Here is a 15294-nt window from a genome sequence, read left to right on the forward strand (position 1 = left end):
ACAAGACTTCCAGGGCCTGCTGCAGTGAAGCATCCCAACAGCATGATGCAGCCACCACCAAGCTTTACGGTAGGGATGGTGTGTTTTTGATGATGTGCCCTGTTTGGCTCAAGTCAAAAAGCTCAATTCTGGTTTCATCAGACCATAAAACTTACTTTCAGTTGACTTCAGAGTCTCCACATGCCTTCTGGCAAACTCATGTTCTTCAAACAGGACCAAGAAGCACAACTTAAAAGAACCAGTAAACTAATTTCAAGGTCGTGTGCTAAGCTTGGGTTTAAAATTGGCCACTTTAAAAGGAAGCTGAGAAAAGAAACTTGAATGAATGAGGCCAAGCAAATAGTTTGAAGTGTCTGAGCAAGATTGAGGTAGAGTAGGAAATATAACTACAGGCTGTTAATGGACAAGGTTGTTCCCCTTCATATTAAACTCCATCTCATTCCTCAATGCTGGTTATTTAATTTTATTATTCTACAAATACATTGAAAAAAAGCACAAAAAAATCAACATTAACATTTTTGTACAGAGGTGTGAAAATTACCAAACATTGTCTGTAAATAAAGCACTGCATTTATTAAAATTACTGAACTGGCTGCAGCCAGTGTTAACCTCTCGTCACAGTTATCATTGTCAATTGAATTAGTATTCATGTCATAATTCAAATATTGCAGAGGCAATTCTGCATCACCTACAGCTTTATGGAGTTGGCATAGCACCTAATTAACAATGAATGTTCATTTACAAAGGCAGTATGAAAGATTAGTTCACAGAGGTTAATTATCAAGCACTTGACTGAAGGAAGGCAGCTCCTGCACCCTATCAAAAGGAAATAACTGGTGTGTTGATAAGCTGATGGAGGCAAAAGCCTTCATTTTGCTTGGGAGAACCATGACCTGCAGGGCTGTGGACCTAGAGCTTGAAGCTGCGATTTGGTTGGATTGATGTTTTCTCTTGGCACAGACGAACTCCACCAAATGGCTTCCACTCCTGTTGTAGATTCTATATGGGAGAATGGAGCAGCTCAACAGTCAGAACCTGTAAACCTGAAGACTGATAATTCATCAACTATCACCTAACTATTAAAGCTATTAACTTAACCCCAGCCACCTCTCATATTCGATGGAGGTGTCACTTCACAGTATAGTACTTGGTGGGTACAAAAGGCATCTTGGTGACAACGGCATCCACGACCTTCTTCCTAACTTCCACTTTTATCGATGTGCCCGATTTGCTGTATTCGGTATCCACATATCCCATGGCAATGTTCTGCTTCAGACACGGGGAGGGACAGCCACTCGTTACCTCCCCTGTACATCAATGGAAAACAGAAGTGAAGGTTAACAATTCTTATAACTTCTCTATTTAATCCTTTGATAATCATTCATCTTTAAACAAGTTTTCGTGAAGCTTACTGGGCATCCTATGTATAAATGAAGGTAAGGGGACATACTGCATGTGTCCAGCTTTCCTGCAAACCAACACAGTACAATCACAGTGTTTAAGAGACATTTGTTTGTACGTGGATAGGAAAGGCCTAGATTGATATGAGCCAAACATGGCTAAATAGGACTAGCTTAGATAGGTGAGTTTGATCAGCCTGAGCGAGTTGGGCCAATAGGCCTTTAAAAACAGAGAGACAGAGCATGGAACTGCCCCCAACCCGGCCTGGTACCTCTATATATCAGAGGCACAGCAAGTAGTTTCAAACTCCTAGGAGGGCACATCTCACACAACCTCTCCTGGTCCCAGAACACACCCTACACAACCTGGAGAGCTCAACAAGCCCTCTACTTTCTGAGGAGGGCTTCATTCACTGGAATGTCAGGTGTAAGAGACCTATAAAATCATAAAGGGCATAGACAGCAAATGCACTCAGTCTTTTTCCCACCACGGAAAGGAAATTAAAAATTATATGGCATAGCAAGAGTGGATCTGTTTAAAAGGGACTTGAAGAATCAACTTCTTCACACTGAGGATGGCACATTTATGCAACGAGCTGTCAGAGGGGCAAGGGTAGGAAAGGCCAAAAGGGATAAGGGCAAATACAGGAAAGCGGGGCTAGCTTAGGTGGGCGCCTCATTCAGCATGGATGAGCTGAGCCAAAGCCTGCTTCTGTGTTGTATGAACAATAAATAATCACATAGCACCATTTCGACCAAAGAGGCTCTAAAGGTATCATAGGACCGTGAGATATAGAAGAATGAGGCTATTTGTCCCATCGAGCCTGCTCCACCATTCCATCATGGCTGATTTGGGCCTACATCCCTATTCTTCACACACAACTTTACCAAATCTTTCAAGTATTTAGCCAAGTTCCCTTTAGAAGTTTGTAATGAGCCCTTCATGATGTTTCCTCCAATATAGCACTCCCCTGGAACATACCGATGACTTTTCCATCAACGTTTAAAATAGGCGTGTGCTGCCTGACTGGGGGCCCAGTTGACATCAGACCTATTCGTTTCCGTCTCGTTTTCTCTTTGATCTGCTTCAGGACAATCTCAGCTCCAGGGAAGTTGGCCGCTGCTCTCCGGCGTTTTCCTGTGAGAAGAAGCAGGGGGTACCGCGTCAAAGATAATGATAGCTGGCTGGCAAAAAGTATCTTTCTTATTAACAGGAGCAGCACCAAATGACTAGGGTATAGCAAGTCCCCTGTGCCCCAGCTGCTGCTGGCTGAAAGACAAACAGTGTCAGTGGGATACAGCCACAGGGAACAGGGAGTGAGAACTCATCCCAGTGAGGAGGGAGCTGGGGATTACAGGGGATAGTTTATTGGTTATGTCACTGGATTAGTATTATACAGAAACCCAGTCCACTATGACAGTTGGAACATTTGAATGCAATACAAAAAAATATGGAAATAAATAGCTAATATCAGATATATATCACTATATCACCCACTCTATATATATCTATCTATCCCTCTACACAGACTTGTGTGACTGCTGAACTATTGCAAAATTCGAGTGGTTCCCAAATATATTTGCAGCCTGCCCTCAGTACATCTTTAGGTTCAAAGGTCAAATTTAATGTCAGAGAAATGAATACAATATACATCCTGAAATGCTTTTTCTTCGCAAAACATCCACGAAAACAGAGAAGTGCCCTAAAGAATGAACGACAGAACCCCAAAGTTGGTTAATGCAAAGAACACGTTTCACTGTATGTTTCGATGTACATGTGATGAATAAATCTGAATTCTTTGGAGGAAGTAACTTTCTACCCTAGAGAGAACACAGGAGGTGGTAAATGCTGGAATAAGGCATAAATCAATCAACTAGAGGAAGTTGGTGGGTCGAGCAGCACCCGTCGATGAAAAAGTCTCGTTGCAGGGTACTGAATCAAAACAATGGCAATTCCTTCCCTACCGCTGTGACTCGACTCGCTGAGTTCCTCCAGCAGTTGGTCTTTTTTCCCATTTCCTTGGGGGAAAACAATCCCACATTTTGAAGTGGCCTTGCATGTAGCTTAGTCGTACAGAATAAACAGTGAGCTTCCCAAGTTGACCACTGCATGATCACTTGAAGATATGTTGGGTGATTCCTTAAACAAGGTCACCTACATATTTGGAGAGGGTGCAGAAGTTGTTTATCAGGATACTGGGCATGTGCTGTAAGGAGAGGCTGGTCAAACTTGGGCAGTTTTCTGTGGAGTAGCAGAAACTGAGGGGATACCTGATAGAGGTTTATAAGATTATGACAGGTATAGTTAGATGGCTGGTACGTTTTCCCCCAGAGTTAAAATGTCTAATTAAATAGAGCATGCATTAAAGGTTACAGGGAGGACGTTCTAGGATGATATGCAGAGCAAGTTTTTTTTAAGGTCACTGGTACTCAGAAGGTGCTGTTAAGGGTTATAATAATGAAGGCAAATAGAGACATTAAAGAGACTGTTAGATACGCACTTCCTGCCTACACAATATCCATACCCACCTATTCACATCCAGAGAATGCATAGATATAGCCTAGGCAGAAGGAATCAATTTAATACTAGTTTAAACAGGTCAGTATAATATTGTGGGCTGAAGGGCCTGTTCCTCTGCTGTACTTTTCTATGCACTATCTGAGCAGGACAGATGAGCGGTGTGGATAATCTTTCCCACATGGGAATCAAGGTTGTCCAGGGCAATTGTCTGTACAGGAAAGGACCCTAATTGGACTCACCAAGTCCCAAATCAGCAGAAAGCACCACGCAGCGAGTGACCATCCAGGCAGAAGATGACAGGCTGAGCAGATTGGAGTCTGATTCCACCAATCGATGGATATGATGTAGGTTTACACTTGGAGAATAGCTTGGTGACACAATGCTAAGAGGTCATGTGTTACAGGCAGGGAGGTGGTGAGGTAAACACAAAAGATTCTGCAGACGCTGGAAATCCCATTCTCATTCCAATATGAAGGTCGGAAGAGGAGGCCACTCTCAGGTATGAGGAACATCTCATATTCTGCCTGGGTAGCCTCCAACCTCACGGCATGAGCAACAATTTCTCCAACTTTTCCAGTGATCTCTCCCCCTTCATTTTCTCTCTTTTTCCATTCCCCATTCTGGTTCCCCCTCTTACCCTTTCTCTTCTCCTTACCTGCCTATCACCTCCCTTTGGTGCCCCTCGAACCTTCCTTTTCACCTATGGTCCACTATCCTCTCCCATCAGATTCCTCCTTATTCAGTGCTTTACCTCTTTCACCTATCACCTCCCAGCTCCCCAGTTCATCACTGTACAACACTCACCCACCTTCCCCCTCACCTGGTCTTACCTATCACCTACCAACTTGTACTCCCTCTCCTCCCCCCACCTTCTTATTCTAGCTTCTTTCTCCTTCCTTTCCAGCCACGATGGAGGGTCTTGGCTTGAAATGTTGACTGTCTGTTCCCAACCATAGATGCTGCCTGATCAGCTGAATTCCTCTAGCATTTGGTGAAGTGCCCTGAAGAGCAAGCAGAAAGAGTAGGTTTTAATGATTCTGGAGGAGAGTTGGTGGATATAACTGGGAACCCCAAATAGAGAAGGGATGTCAATTTTTGGTCGGAGATTGGGTCTTAATTTGAGTCAAAGATTGCAACTAAAACAAGGACAAGTAAGAGGACAGTCAGAAACTTTGTGAGAAATAGTGAATGGAAAAAGATTCAAGCTGAAAGCCTTACAACACACAAAGCTACTGAAGGAGCTCAGCAGATCGATGGAGGGAAATGGAGAGTGGAATTTCAGGATGAGACCCTTCATCCGGTCTGCAAAGAATGGGGAGAGAGTCAGCAATAATAGGTGCTGGAGAAACTCAGCAGATCCAGCAGCATCTACGGAGGAAAATGTACAGTCAACATTTTCAAAAAAGGAAGGGGGAGAGAGCAAGTAGCCACACACAAAAGGTAGTCAGCAGGTAGGCAGCATTTATAGATGGAAAGTTTTATAAGTTAGCGCTGAATAAAGAGTAATCTTGTTTGCCCTCATATCATTCACCAAGAGTGGGATAAGCTAGAATATAGGTTCATAGGTTCCATTCACTTGTATGCAGGTACAATACAATTCGGATATCTGACTACTCCCAACAGCCATTAAATACAGTAAGACCATGAGTATTGATGAAAGAAAGGAACAGGAGTAGGCCATTTGCCCCACTCCCCAAGCTTGCCCTGCCATTTGCATGGCTGAGTTGCTCTGGATCCTCATAGCTCTCAATTTGCTGATCTTTCAAAAATGGATCAACTTGCTCTGCAAATAGCCTGATGGTTAAGCCTCTTCAACCCTCCATGGTACAGAATTCCAGAGAGTCACTAGACTCTGAGGAGACATCCTGTACACCTCAGTTTTAGGTAATCACCAACTTCTAACGTTGGCCTCTTATTCAAGACCCTCCCACGTGTGTAAACTACAACATTTACCCAGCCATACTTCCTAATGATTTCATATGTTTCAATAAAGTCCCCCTCATTCTTCTAAACTCTAAATAATATAGATCCAGCACCTTAAAGTGCCTGTGATAGGACAGCCCTCTCATCTTGATAATTAACTCAGGGAATTTCATGAAGACAGCTTTCAATGTCAGTATATCTGGTCTTAACTAAGAGGAATAAAACTATGTGATGCCCTGGTGAAGAACGTTTTATTGTGTGACTACTGTTATGTTTTATTTTCTGCAGATTTTCTGTGGAAAAAAAAGTGTGTTCTGTTATTAAGCTTCACAATCTAGTATTTTGGTTTTTGCTAAGATAAGGAGTCATTTGTTCAGCTTAGGAATGTTGTGTCAGCCAGTTGGGCTGGTCTTGATAATCTGCTGTCCAGTGGGATGCCATGGAACACTCGAGAGCTTGGTGGTATGAGATTTCTCTGAGATGGTAGGTTGGTTTTGGGTTTTTGTTAGCAGGTGTTGGAGGAAGGAAGAAGTAGAGAAGAGCAGAAGGGAAGACACTCGTGGATTCCCACCCGAAGGAGAGACCCCGTTGTAAGAAGTGCTTTGTGCAGATGAATGGTTCCATGGAGGAAGACCAATACTTCTTAGTTACCCAGCTCATTTGTTACCATCTTCAAGGGAAGTTCAAACTGTGGCTGGTGTCTTTCAGGCAGAACATGGGTTCAGCAATGCAAGTAATTAAAGCAAAGCACATGACTACCGACTATCCAGCAATGAGCTCCAACGTTTACGTGCACTTTTAGACTAGTCCAGCTGTAATGGGCCTTTTTCTGTTAACTGTTTGTTAAAGTAGAAATATTTGTAAATATATTTCCACTTTAATTTTGTGCTGCTGCAAATTGTTATTTCCTGGCAAATGGTAACTTTGCATGGGGCTGTATTTATACAGTGTTCACCATAATTCTTGTTCCCTCAACGGAACATTCCAACTAGCCTGTTTGGTTGACCCGAATCATACTGACCCCAGATGTGCTGCTTATTGAAGTTGGCCATCTCATCATACCCATGCAATGCTGAAACATGTGACTGTTTGCCAGATAGCTAATGAGCTCAATTCATTTCGAGCCACTGTGAAAGGGTTACAACTCCATTTATGGCTTCAGCAAACCTTGTATAAATGCAATACTTCCCCATTCCTGAACTTCAACCTCCTTGCAATAATGGGTAATACTAAACCAATCTTCCTAGCCACTTGTTGCACTTGCCAAGTTCTTGGAAGGTGTTGAATTGTTGTGGGTAGAACTAAGGATCTGCAAGGGTAACAAGACCTGTGTAGACACCCAAACAGTAGGAAGGATATGGTCTACAAATTACAACACATGCCACAAGGGCAATGGTACAGTAGTAATGGGGGATTTCAATATGCAGGTAGATTGGGAAGATGAGGTTGCTACAGGGTCCCAAGAAGGGTAATATCTAAAATGCCTATGAGATGGCTATTAGTGCAGCTCGATATTAGAACCCAATAGGGGATCAGCTATTCTGGATTGGGTGTTGTGCAATGACCCAGAATTGATTAGAGAGCTTAAGGTAAGAGAACAGTCAGGAAATAGTGATCATAATATGGTAAAGTTCAGCCTGCAATTTGAGAAGGAGAATCTAAAGTCAGATATATCAGCATGACAGCGGGGTAAAGAGAATTACAAAGACTTAAGCGAGGAACTGGCCAAAATTGACTGCAAAAGTACATTGGTAGGGATGATGGCAGAACACCAATTGCTGGAATTTCTGGAAGCAATTTGGAAGGCACAGGATTTATACATCCTAAAGAGGAAGTCATATTCTAAAGGCAAGATGACACAAATATAGCTAACAAGAAAAATCAAAACCAACATAAAAGCCAGAGAGGCAACATAATAGAGCAAAAATTAGAGGAAGTTAGAGGATTGGGAAGATTTTAAAAACCAACAGAAGGCCACTTATAAAGTCATTAAGAAGGAAAAGATGAAATACAAAAGTAAGCTAGCCAATAATATTAAAGAGGGCACCAAAAGTTTCTTCAGATACATAAAATGTAAACAAGGGGTGAGAGTGAATATCGGACTGCTGGAAAATTATGCTGGGGAAGTAGTAATGGTGGACAAGAAATGGCAGACAAACTGAATAAGTATTTTGCATCCGTCTTTACTGTGGATGACACTAGCAGTATGCCAGAAACTCGAGTATGTCAGGGGGCAGAATGTGTGAAGTTGCCATTACTAGGGAGAAGGTTCTTGGAAAACTGAAAGATCAGAGGTAGTTAAGTCACCTGAACCAGATGGTGTACACCCCAGGGTTTGGAAAGAGGTGGCTAAGGAGATTATGGAGGCATTAGGAATGATCTTTCAAGAATTGATTGATTCTGGCATAGCTCTAGAGGATTGGAAAATTGTAAGTGTCACTTTACTCTTCAAGAAGGGAGAGAAGCAGAAGAAAGGAAATTCTAGGCCAGTTAGTCTGACCTCAGTGATCGGGAAGATGTTGGAAGTGATTGTCAAGGATGAGGTTTCAGGGTACTTGAAGGCACATGATAAAATAGGCTGTAATCAGCATGGTTTCCTCAAGGTAAAATCTTGCCTGACAAATCTGTTGGAATCCTTTGAAGAAATAACAAGCAGAATAGGCAAAGGAGAATCAGTGGATGTTGTGTACGTGGATTTTCATAAGGCCTTTGACAAGGTGCCACACATGATGTTGCTCAACAAGTTAAGAGCCCATGGAATTACAGGAAAGATACTAACATGAATAAAGCAGTGGCTGATTGGCAAGAGGCAAAGAATGGGAATAAAGGGAACATTTTCTGGTTGGCTGCCAGTGAATAGTGGTATTCCAAAGAGGTCTGTGTTGGGAAAGCTTCTTTTTACGTTATATGTCAATGACTTGGATGATGGAATTGATGGCTTTTTACCAAAGTTTGTAGATAATATGAAGATAGCTGGAGGGTCAGGTAGTTTTGAGGAAGTAGAGAGGCTACAGAAGGAGTCAGACAGATTAAGCGAATGGGCAAAGAAGTGGCAGATGGAATAGTGTTGGGAAGTTTATGGTTATGCACTTTGGTAAAAGAAATAAAAGGGTGGACTATTTTCTAAATGGAGAGAAGATTCAAAAATCTGAGGTACAAAGGGATTTAGGAATCTTTGTGCAGGGATTCCCTAGAGGGTAATTTGCAGGTTGAGTCTGTGGTGAGCAAGGCAAATGTGATGTTAGCATTCATTTCAAGAGGACTAGAATTTAGGACCCTTATCTAAGATGTGCTGACATTGGAGAGGGTTCAAAGGAGGTTTACAAAAATGATTCTGGAAATGAAAGGCTTATCATATGAAGAGCACTTGATAGCTTTGGGCCTATATGCACTGGAATTCAGAAGAATGAGAGGTGACCTCATCGAAACCTATCAAATGTTGAAAGGCCTTGAATAGAGTGGATGTGGAGAGGATGTTTCCTATGGTGGGGGAGTCTAAGACCAGAGGACACAGCCTCAGAATAGATGAGTGTCTTTTTAGAATGGAGATGAGGAAGAATTTCTTTCACCAGAGAGTGGTGAATCTGTGGAATTTGTTCCCACAGGTGGCTGTGAAAGCCACGTCGTTGGGTGTACTTAAGGCAGAGGTTGATAGATTCTTGATTAGTCACAGAGACACAGAGAGAAGGCAGGAGATTGGGCTGCGAGGGAAAATGGATCAGCCATAATGAAATGGCACAGCAAACTTGATAGACCAAATGGCTTAATTCTGCTCCCATATGTTATGGTCTTAAATGGTTTTAAGTTATCAGAACACTCTGCAGATGAAAACTCAATCAATATTGACAGAGATAGGAGAAATGGGACATTGTGAGAGGATTTTGAACAACAAAGCAAGGAAAAAACTGAAACTAAAACCAAAATAATGGGAATGGGATGAACGTGAAATAGGCATTAAAGGAAATAGAAGTTTTGCCTAATTTTTACAAGCAGGAAGAATTTAAGAATTCATATATCATATTGAGGAGGCCATTCAGCCCATTGACTCTATGCCATCTCCCAGTGCAATCCAATAATCCCATTCATTTCCCAGGAACCCATTCTCTCTCAGGCATCGATTGGTTCTTCCCAATTCTCCTGCTACTCAGCTGTATTGGGACAACTGACAGTAGCCATTTAACCTACATGTCTTTAGGATGTGGGAGGAAACTGGAACATTTGGGAAAACCTATGCTAGTCAGAGGAGAAACGTGGAAACTCCACACAGACGGCAGAGGTCAGTGTCAAAGCTGGATCCTTGTGGCCATAAGGCAACACTGCAAATTGCTGCACCATCGTGACACTACTTCAATCAATCTTTTATCATCAAAGCTCTGAGGCTAAATGGACAAAAGGAAGTAGGAACCGAAATTAGAAAGCGATCTAACGGCTAAATTCTGGGCTAGTACAGGAACTAAATGAACCAAGTCAAATCAACAAGTTTCAGAAGTGATATCTGATCCTGCTTATAAAGCAGAGTCATTGTATCTTCTGCAGACACACCAGGGGTTAAGGGGAGTACCTATAGTCCACAAAAGGCTTGCTTCCACGGGTGTGGTGGTCTCATCAATGTCGTTTCCGTAAAGACAAAGGCCAGCCTCCAGCCGCAAGCTGTCCCGTGCTGCAAGGCCTGCAAGTTTGACTTCACTGTTCTTCAGCAGCGACTCCACCAGCTCAACAGTGTGTTCAATGGGTACTGAGATCTAAAATTTCAGAAGTGGAAATGTTACTCACTTGTTTCTAATATAACAGAAAGCAATAGCCCATTACTACTTCATGGTTCTCAGGTAGAACTCCCCTAACCCTGCTCCGTTCTCAGATATGTCTCAATTCCAAGGCATTATGCTCTTGCACTGTCCTGTGACACCCAGACACCCAACCCTTCTGCCCCTCAGAAAGGCAACTGCAGCCAGTGTCCATGCTAAATAATTGTTCAGCTGGTCACCCTGCAAGTTGCAGAACAACAAGTGCTTGTATGGTGGTGGCCCATCATGTCCAACAATGACAGGGAACCTGTGCGGGAGTTTCTAAAAGAGAAAAGCCATTGTACTATGGCAGTTCTACTCTCTGAACCTCAGAGGTCTGGGTCCAGTGATACAAACAAGTGTCCCAAACTGGGGTCTTCCTCGGTTGCAGTGGATTACCATGACATCTTCTGTGCCTTGTCATGCCCTTCGCCCTCCACAGAGCACTGCAGTATCATCTTCCCGAGCACTGGATTTCACTGTAGATCCCATCTGCCCAGTCCACTGGAGCTGACTTCACAAGCTGGGACAGGCTCATCTTAAAGCAACACTATGACTACATTACACTGCAATTGATACTTTTCTTCTGTGATTTTTGTAAAAATTGTGTACAATTTCAGAATCAGACCATCACCAAGTTATATGACAAAATTTGTTGCCTTGAGGAACGGTACAGTGCAAAGATATAAGTGATTCTAAATAAGCAGTGCATTTAGGGAGAGCTAAGGTAGTATAGTGGTTAGTGTGATGTTATTACACCTCGGGGCATTGGAGTTTGGAGTTTAATCCTGGTGTCCTCTGTAAGGACTCTCAGTATGTCCTCCCCATGGAATGCACGGGTATTCTCCGAGTCATCCAGTTTGCTCCCACAGTCTAAAGACGGACAGGATAGTGGGCTAATTGGGCATTGTAAGTTGTCCTATGATTAGGCTAGTTAAATTGGGGGTTGCTGGGTGGTGGGGCCTGAAGGTCACCTGTCTGACTGGGAGGCCTGTAACTAGTGGTACACCACAGGGATCAGCACTGGGTCTGTTGCTGTTTACCATCCGTATCAGCAATTTGGATGATAACGTGGTCAACTGAATCACCAAGATTGGGGTCACAGTGGATAATGAGGAAGGCTATCAAATCTTGCAACAGGATCTGGACCTGCTGGGAAAGTGGCAAAAGGAATTTAATGCGAACAAGGTGTGAGGTGTTGCAGGGTCGGACTCACACAGTGAGTGGTAGGGCATTGAGGAGTGCATTAGGACAGAGGGATCTGGGAACACTGATCCATAATTCCTTGAAGGTGGTGGCATCCCAAGTAGAGTGATAAAGAGAGTTTTTACTACATTGACCTTCATAAATCAGAGTACTTAATATAAGAGTTGGTGTTTTACTGAAATTCTATAAGATGTTGAAGTCAAATTCGGAGTACTGGGCCTCCTACCCACAGGAAAGATATCAATAAGCTTCACCAGGATGTTGCCAAGACTTGACCTGAGTTATGGGAAAGTTTGAATAGATTAGAACTTCATTCCTTGGAGCATAGGAGAATGAGAGTTTTGATAGAAATTTATAAAATTATGAGAGGTAAAGATATGGTAAATGCAAGCAGGCTTTTTCCACTGAGGTTGGGCAAACTAAAACTATAGGCCATCAGTTTAGGGTGAAAGGCGAAATGTTTAAGTGAAACCCGACGGGGAGCTTCTTCACCCAGAAGCTGGTGTGCATGTAGAACAAGCTGCCAGTGGAAGTGGAAGATGTGGATTCCATCGCAACATTTAGAAATTTGTATAAGTACATGGATGGAAGGGGTATGGAGAGCCAAGGGCTGGCTTGTCTATGTGCAAGGAGATGCGACTAGGCAGAGAAACAGGTTGGCATTGACTAGATGGGCCAAGAGGCCTCTTCCTGTGCTGTAATGCTCTGTGACTGTAATAAAAATAATAAAGTGATTTAGGTTTTTCCTGTGAATGTTGTGTATCTGATGCTACGTGCCTACGATGCTGTTGCAATTTTTCATTGAAGTACAAGTGTTTTGGCATCAACCACAGACTCCTTTGTTCCACAATGTTACTAATTCCTTTATCAATGCTCCAGCCTGGCAATGTCCTTGTAAATACACACCTAGTCTAATACAATATAACTACATCAGTCCCAATTCCACATACACTATTCTGCTTACTCCCAATTATTCTGCAGATTTTAAAATCCAGTTCTATTTCCTTACCCTCTCAATACAAACCCATCAATCCCAGTGGTCTGCTTTCAGCTACAGCCCTGCATTAATAAAATATCCTGTTTCCAACATTAATCCCAGTCTCACATGCCTACTCTTTTCCAGGGCTGAGTCTCCAACTCAAACTCAATCCCTCCATTGGACCTACCCAATGCTCCTCTATTAATTCCTAAACAAATCTACCTCATTTTCCTCCCGATCACTACTCCCCCATACCCTTATGCCTGCACCCAACCGACCACCTCATTTTCCTCCCCACAGATCTGCCTCGATCCCATACCCTTTGGCTCTTGCTCCTAATCACATTACCATTCTAAACCTCTCTTTCTGCCCTCACCCCTAAATCAATTTAATTCCACACCCAGTACTTTCTGCCCAGGGCTCTATACATATTTCAAACCTAAACTACTGTCTCTCTACTTGTAGCCCTGCAACATTCTCAAACCAACTGCCCCAATCTTCACAGCCTGTAACAAAGCAACCATGCCACTTCACTCTGAACCTTGGTGAATTCTACAATGGCTTTCAATGTTCATCTCCATGCTCATCCAAATGAGTTGTAATGATGGATCCAAGGGGATATTGTCAACTGAATGAGAAATCACCAATGTAGAGTTCAATATGAAAAGGGTGAATTACCCACTTCAGTGGAAAACTTGCAATGCTGAACATGTAAGATCTATGACACCCCGGGGTCTCATGCCTTTGTACAAATCTTCCGCATTTCATGTTTACTATTGGGAAAAGACTAACTCATCCATGGTGACATTTGACCCACATCCCTCTGAACTTTTCCCATCCATGTGCCAGTCCAAATATCTTTTAAATGTTGTATTCTACCTGTCTCAACTATTTCCTCTGGCAGATCTTTTCATAAACATAACCACTCTCTGGACGAAGAAGTTGCCTCCTGCATTCCTATTAAATCTTTTCCCACTCACCTTAGACTCGTGCTCTATAGCTCTTGATTACTTTTCCTTGTGGGGGGTAAAACTGCGCCTATTCACTCGATGTCCTTCGTGAGCTTATGGCCATCTACAAGATTACTGCTCAGTCTCCAATGTTCCAAGGACTGAAGTCCAAGCCTTCCCACCATCTCCCAGTAATTCAGTCTCTCAAGATTTGGGAACATCCTATTAAACCCTTATCCTAGTGCAAGACCACAATGTTATTGTACACCAGTCACCAAAATCCAACATGCAAATGCAGTCAGAAATTAAGGCGGCAAATGGTACAGTAGCTTTAACATATTTTCCTACACTAATATAGGATCTTAATGAGAACAGATCTGGAGAGTCATTTATACTTCTGGACTCCTGATCTAAAAAATGTTATACTGTGTTTCATTGAGGGACAATAGCAAAGATTCACATAAGAGGTTCTAGGGATGGTGGGTCTGTCACACAATGGGAGATCAGAGAAGGTTCACATAAGAGGTTCCAGGGATGGTGGATCTGTTACACAATGGGAGATTAGAGAAGGAAGACTTGGTTTTCTAAAGTTTCAAACAATCACATGAAGTCTCATTAAATCCCATCGGTCAAATGCAAGAGCACCACACAAATTGCTGGAGGAACTCAGCAAATCAGGTAGCATCTGTGGAGGAAAAACAAATAGTCATCGTGTGTTGGGTGGATATAAGAGAGATATCCCCTAGCTGAGTGGTTTAGAACCAGGGGAATCGATCTTAAAGTTGGCCTGTCAGGACAAAAATGAGTATAATCTTCATCAGAAAGGTAGATGTGAAAGTTTATAATTTTGTATCCTGGACAAATGTGGAAGCTTAATTGCATTCAAATCAAATCTTTCTAGATCTTAGGGAAATCAAGGGATAGGGATTTATGGTTGAGACAGTGGTGTAGCTGGTGGAGACATTGCCTCACGATGCCTGCAAGCCAGGTTCAATCCTGACCTCTGGTCCTGTTTGTATGTTCTCCCTGTGCCTGTGAGTTTCCTCTGGGTGCTCTGGTTTCCACCCACATCCCAAAGATGCACAGGATTTTTTGCTGTAAGTTCCCCCAAGTGTAGGAGGAGTTGATAAGAATGTGGGGAGAAATTAGTAAATGGGATTGATGTAGGATTAGTGTAAATGGGTGTTTGATGGATGGCATAAACACAGTGGGCCACAGGGCCTGGACTACATCTCTCTGTGACCATCACCACTGTTGCTGAAATGGCAAGAAAGGGTCCAGAGGATGACTACTCTGGTCCTGCTTCTAACCCTTTTTGCCCAGGATCATTTTACACCCACTGTCCTATTTACATGGCATCAAATATCAATGCCTCTCTCCCCTACAGATCTGATCAATCCATTCCCACTTCTCTGCTCTCTGCCTCATAAGTAAAAGGAGATAATGATAGGAGTATTGCTCACAGCTCTACCATTCAATATCATGGCAGACATCCCCTGCTCATATTACAAATATTCCCATAATTTTCTCT

General features: G+C 42.7%; 1 protein-coding gene across 2 annotated transcripts in view; it reads right to left on the reverse strand.

The window, feature by feature from the left end:
* Nucleotides 1-447: 447 nt before the first annotated feature.
* Nucleotides 448-15294, reverse strand: part of amt (aminomethyltransferase) — a 59486-nt gene continuing 44639 nt past the window's right edge. For both annotated transcript variants that reach the window (XM_059944438.1, XM_059944437.1), the window contains 3 exons: nt 10406-10586; nt 2383-2538; nt 448-1307 (listed from right to left, as the gene is read on the reverse strand). In XM_059944438.1, the coding sequence (XP_059800421.1) occupies nt 1129-1307; nt 2383-2538; nt 10406-10586 (516 nt within the window). In that variant the 3' untranslated portion in view covers nt 448-1128. The remainder of the gene's footprint in view (nt 1308-2382; nt 2539-10405; nt 10587-15294) is intronic.

The sequence above is a fragment of the Hypanus sabinus genome, chromosome 19 (assembly GCF_030144855.1).
Source record: "Hypanus sabinus isolate sHypSab1 chromosome 19, sHypSab1.hap1, whole genome shotgun sequence".
Taxonomy (NCBI): domain Eukaryota; kingdom Metazoa; phylum Chordata; class Chondrichthyes; order Myliobatiformes; family Dasyatidae; genus Hypanus; species Hypanus sabinus.